General features: G+C 46.5%; 1 protein-coding gene across 1 annotated transcript; it reads left to right on the forward strand.

The window, feature by feature from the left end:
* Positions 1 to 512: 512 nt before the first annotated feature.
* Positions 513 to 3,110, forward strand: LOC124674371 (cytochrome P450 709B2-like). The gene is made up of 4 exons (XM_047210413.1): positions 513 to 881; positions 978 to 1,201; positions 1,336 to 1,580; positions 2,136 to 3,110. The coding sequence occupies exons 1-4, from the start codon at positions 602 to 604 to the stop codon at positions 2,935 to 2,937; spliced, it is 1,551 nt and encodes a 516-aa protein (XP_047066369.1). The 5' UTR covers positions 513 to 601; the 3' UTR covers positions 2,938 to 3,110.
* The last annotated feature ends 1,306 nt before the right edge of the window (positions 3,111 to 4,416 follow it).

The raw sequence follows: 4,416 nt of genomic DNA on the forward strand, positions 1-4,416 counted from the left end.
TATTAATCTACACTCTAACTTTTAGTCAACAGAAACACAGAAAATGAAAGAGTTTTACTCTCTCTACTAGATGTCATTATTTTGAATGTAGATTGGATCAGTTGAACTACTAGTAATAATAAATACAATGCTAGTTTATTTAATTTTTCTAGAATGTAGATTAAATTAGAGTGAAAAAAGTATAGGAGTAGCAGACTAGCAGTACACGGTTTGAATTCCGCTAGCAGTGTCCCCTACTCCAGCGGCTACCAGCAAAAGCAAAAGGTGCACATGGTCGCTTGGCTGCTTTGCAAGCTTCTCTAGAAGCGCTCGTGCGGCGATGTCGACCTCCAGTCCCACGTTCCCGCGAGCAGCAGATGCGCGTCGTGCCTGAATTGTGCTCGCGTCCATCACAGCTGATGTCACTCGCACCGCCGGAGCACGACGACCAATGGTCAAAGCGCAGCCACAAACCCGTATAAATATCACCATCATCGTCCCGACTCTCACAACAATCACATACATTTCCTAGTCTCACAACAGATCAATCCTGCTATACATACAGGTCACTGACCTGAACAACGAACAATCCCCATTAGCTCCCGACTGCTGAGAGACCACCATGACCGTGGGTCTCGTCTCGATGGCCGCCGTGGCCGTGGCGGCCGTGCTGGCCTCGTGGGCGTTCAACGCGCTGGTGTACCTCGTGTGGAGGCCGCGCGCCATCACCAGGCAGCTCCGCGCGCAGGGCATCGGCGGGCCGGGCTACAAGTTCTTCGCCGGTAACCTCGCCGAGATCAAGCAGCTCCGAGCCGAGACCGCCGGTACCGCCCTGGACGTCGGCTCCCACGACTTCGTCCCGATGGTGCAGCCGCACTTCCGAAAATGGATCGCCATCCACGGTACGAACTTACTGAACCTCTAATTCTACCTTCGGAAATTCGACGCCGTCTATCATGTTCCTGTCCTCACGACGTTGTGGGTACCATGATCTCCAGGACGCACGTTCCTGTTCTGGTTCGGGGCGAGGCCTACGGTGTGCATCACCGACGTGAACGTGGTGAAGCAGGTGCTCTTCGACCGCAACGGGCTCTACCCCAAGAACTTCATCAATCCGCACATCGCCCGCCTCCTCGGCAAGGGCCTCGTGCTCACCGACGGCGACGACTGGAAGCGCCACCGCAAGGTCGTCCACCCGGCATTCAACATGGACAAGCTCAAGGTATGTACTGACGTGTGTCCAGCTCCAGCAGCACGCCTAGGCGTTTGTTTTGCATTTCTTAAGTACTAGACAATTATACAGGCGTGTCCCTTTTCGCTGATGTTTTGTGCGTTGACATCTAATTGGCCACACAGATGATGACGGTGACCATGTCCGACTGCGCCGGGTCAATGATGTCGGAGTGGAAGGCGAAGCTGGAGAAAGGCGGCGAGGTGGAGATCGAGCTGAGCAGCCAGTTTGAGGAGCTGACTGCGGATGTCATCTCACACACGGCGTTCGGGAGCAGCTACACGGAGGGGAAGAAGGTCTTTCTGGCGCAGAGGGAGCTTCAGTTTCTTGCCTTCTCCACTGTATTCAACGTCCAAATTCCAGGGTTCAGGTAAACTACAACTACTCACTTTTCCCTTTGTTAGTTCAAATCAAAGTTTAAAATGCTACGAAAGCTATAGCTAAGCTATTAGCGTAGTTTTTCTAAATAAGAAAAATCCAGAAAAATGAAGCATCATATATTCATATCATCAAGAAAAATATGTGCAGGAATTTAATAATTCAATGATACAAAAGTATATTGAACATCCATGATGATTGTAGTGCATAAATACATACTATCACTTTGTTCCATAAGCCGGCTTACATTATGGAACGGAGGTACATAACAAGGTTTAACTTTTAAATTCAAATTTAGAAATATTTGGTGGATGGGGGAGAAATAATGTTATTTTATAGCCTTTTAGCATGATTTAGCGACCTTGGGAGTTTCTATTTATCTCTAAAAATGCATAGGATTAGCCGGAGTGCTCTGGGTCCGCTATCTTGATATGCTACAGTGAGGAGATAACACGTTATTTAAAACTTTGGTCCAAATCAACGCAAAATAAATAAAAAGTTTGACGAAGCAGGAAACTGATTGGTGCCTATTCATGAAATTATTCAGGTACCTTCCAACCAAAAAGAACCTTCAGATATCGAAGCTCGACAGGGAGGTGAGGACAATGCTCATGAACATCATCAAGAGCCGGCTGGCCGCCAAAGACACCATGGGCTACGGACACGACCTGCTCGGGCTTATGTTGGAGGCGTGCGCGCCGGAGCACGGGGAGAACCCGCTTCTTAGCATGGACGAGATCATCGACGAGTGCAAGACCTTCTTCTTCGCCGGGCACGACACCAGCTCGCACCTGCTGACCTGGACCATGTTCCTGCTGAGCACGCACCCGGAGTGGCAGGAGAAACTCAGAGAGGAGGTGCTCACGGAGTGCGGCAACGACGTCCCAACCGGCGACATGCTCAACAAACTGAAGCTGGTCAACATGTTCCTGCTGGAAACTCTCAGGTTATACGCCCCTGTATCGGCCATTCAGAGGAGGGCGGGTTCGGATCTCGAGGTTGGTGGCATCAGAGTGCCCGAAGGCACAGCCCTGGCGTTCCCCATCGCGACGATACATCGTGATAAGGAGGTTTGGGGCGAGGACGCCAATGAATTCAAGCCCTTGAGGTTCGAGAAAGGTGTCACCATGGCTGCAAAGCACCCCAACGCATTGCTGTCTTTCTCCGCTGGGCCGAGGTCGTGCATCGGGCAGAACTTCGCGATGATCGAAGCCAAGGCCGTGATCGCCGTGATTCTTCAGAGGTTCTCCTTCTCCCTGTCCCCGAAGTACGTCCATGCCCCCATGGACGTCATCACGCTGCGCCCCAAGTTTGGGCTTCCCATGATCCTAAAGAGCCTGGTGGTGTAGAGATATGCATTGTGTACTGTGTTGAGTAACACTAACACTATGTCTTAATTCTCTTGGGCTTAACTTATAGTGTACACCACATATGTGTGTTAATTTGCCAGCGCAAAATGTATGTATTCGCTTGTAACTGAAATAATAATAATGTGTAGCAGCCCGCATGATGCCTGCTGACTCACTTCAGAAATAAAAATAAGATTCTGAAATGTATATGGCACTAGATTTCTGAATCCTGACCTCATCTGATTACTTAGACTGTATTTTTTTTTTAATCACAAGGCAAAAAAAACATTTTCATTAATAGAGAAGGAGTTTGTTAGAACAAATTGCTTTGGACAAGTCCTGGGATTTTAATACTTCCTTTGATTCATATTACTTGTTGCTAATATGGTTGTATCTAAAACTAAAATGTGTCTAGATACATCTATATTAGCGATAATTACTATGGATCGGAGAAAGTAGAAAAAATCCTAATCACTCCTGCTATTACCTTATACTCAAAAAGGATAACCCGGCAAGCTCCACGCTCTTGCCTGACCATAGCCATGGTAGAGGAGTGGTGTCGGAAGACTCTTGCATTGCATTCTTTCCAAATTTCTCAAAAGACTAGCACGATGAGAGAGTCCATAGCTTTCCTTTCCTTTCCTTTCCCGTATCAAGAGCACCTTTTGTCCACCAATCGTCAATGATGGTTTGGTGGCCCAAAAGTCGGAGATATGTTATGAATGCCACACCACGAAAGGATTTCCTTCCAATTTGTAGTAGTGAATCTACACTTGTAATTTGTAAAGCAGGTTTACAGATACATTTTTTATCTAGATGAAAGTTCATTCAGCAGCAGAGTTCACTCGACAACACCAAAGAAAATCTTCATGTTTTGATTTGCTTTATTATCCATTTCTTTTTCAGTTTTGCTGGCAACGCAACAACAGACCTGAACTTGCGATCATTTGATATGAGGATATCGTAAGCCGACAGAAAGTTTTTAGCTTTCTCACCAAGCATGGAAGCAACTGAGTCATCCGAGATGTACCTTTCCTTCTTGTGCTCATCGCCAGTTTGAGTAGATGATGTTGCGGCAGAATCAATGTTGTCTTTTCCATTGTTAACGTCCTCAGCGGCCATCTCTACAGCACTTTCAGCTGCAAAAACGAGGCTTATTGATCCTGAAAACTTAATAACCTTGTGCCTACAGCAAGCAACTTTTTTGTTCGCCTGCAAATAAGATTAGAGAGGATTATATCAGGTTTCAAGTTTTCACAGAATGAGCATTGAATACATCAAACAATACATGCATGAGTATATCTTAGCCTTAGGTAATCTAGTTACATCATACATGTAAGCAACACACTCATGCATGAGTAAGTCATCAACAATAAAATCAGATGTTGTGCACTTAAATGATGACATCAGCATCTTGTCGCGACATTACATCTCGCAGAGCATATTGCTCCTAACAGTCAGATCTCTGCTGCACTTGTT

Source organism: Lolium rigidum, chromosome 7, assembly GCF_022539505.1.
Source record: "Lolium rigidum isolate FL_2022 chromosome 7, APGP_CSIRO_Lrig_0.1, whole genome shotgun sequence".
In the NCBI taxonomy this organism is placed as follows: domain Eukaryota; kingdom Viridiplantae; phylum Streptophyta; class Magnoliopsida; order Poales; family Poaceae; genus Lolium; species Lolium rigidum.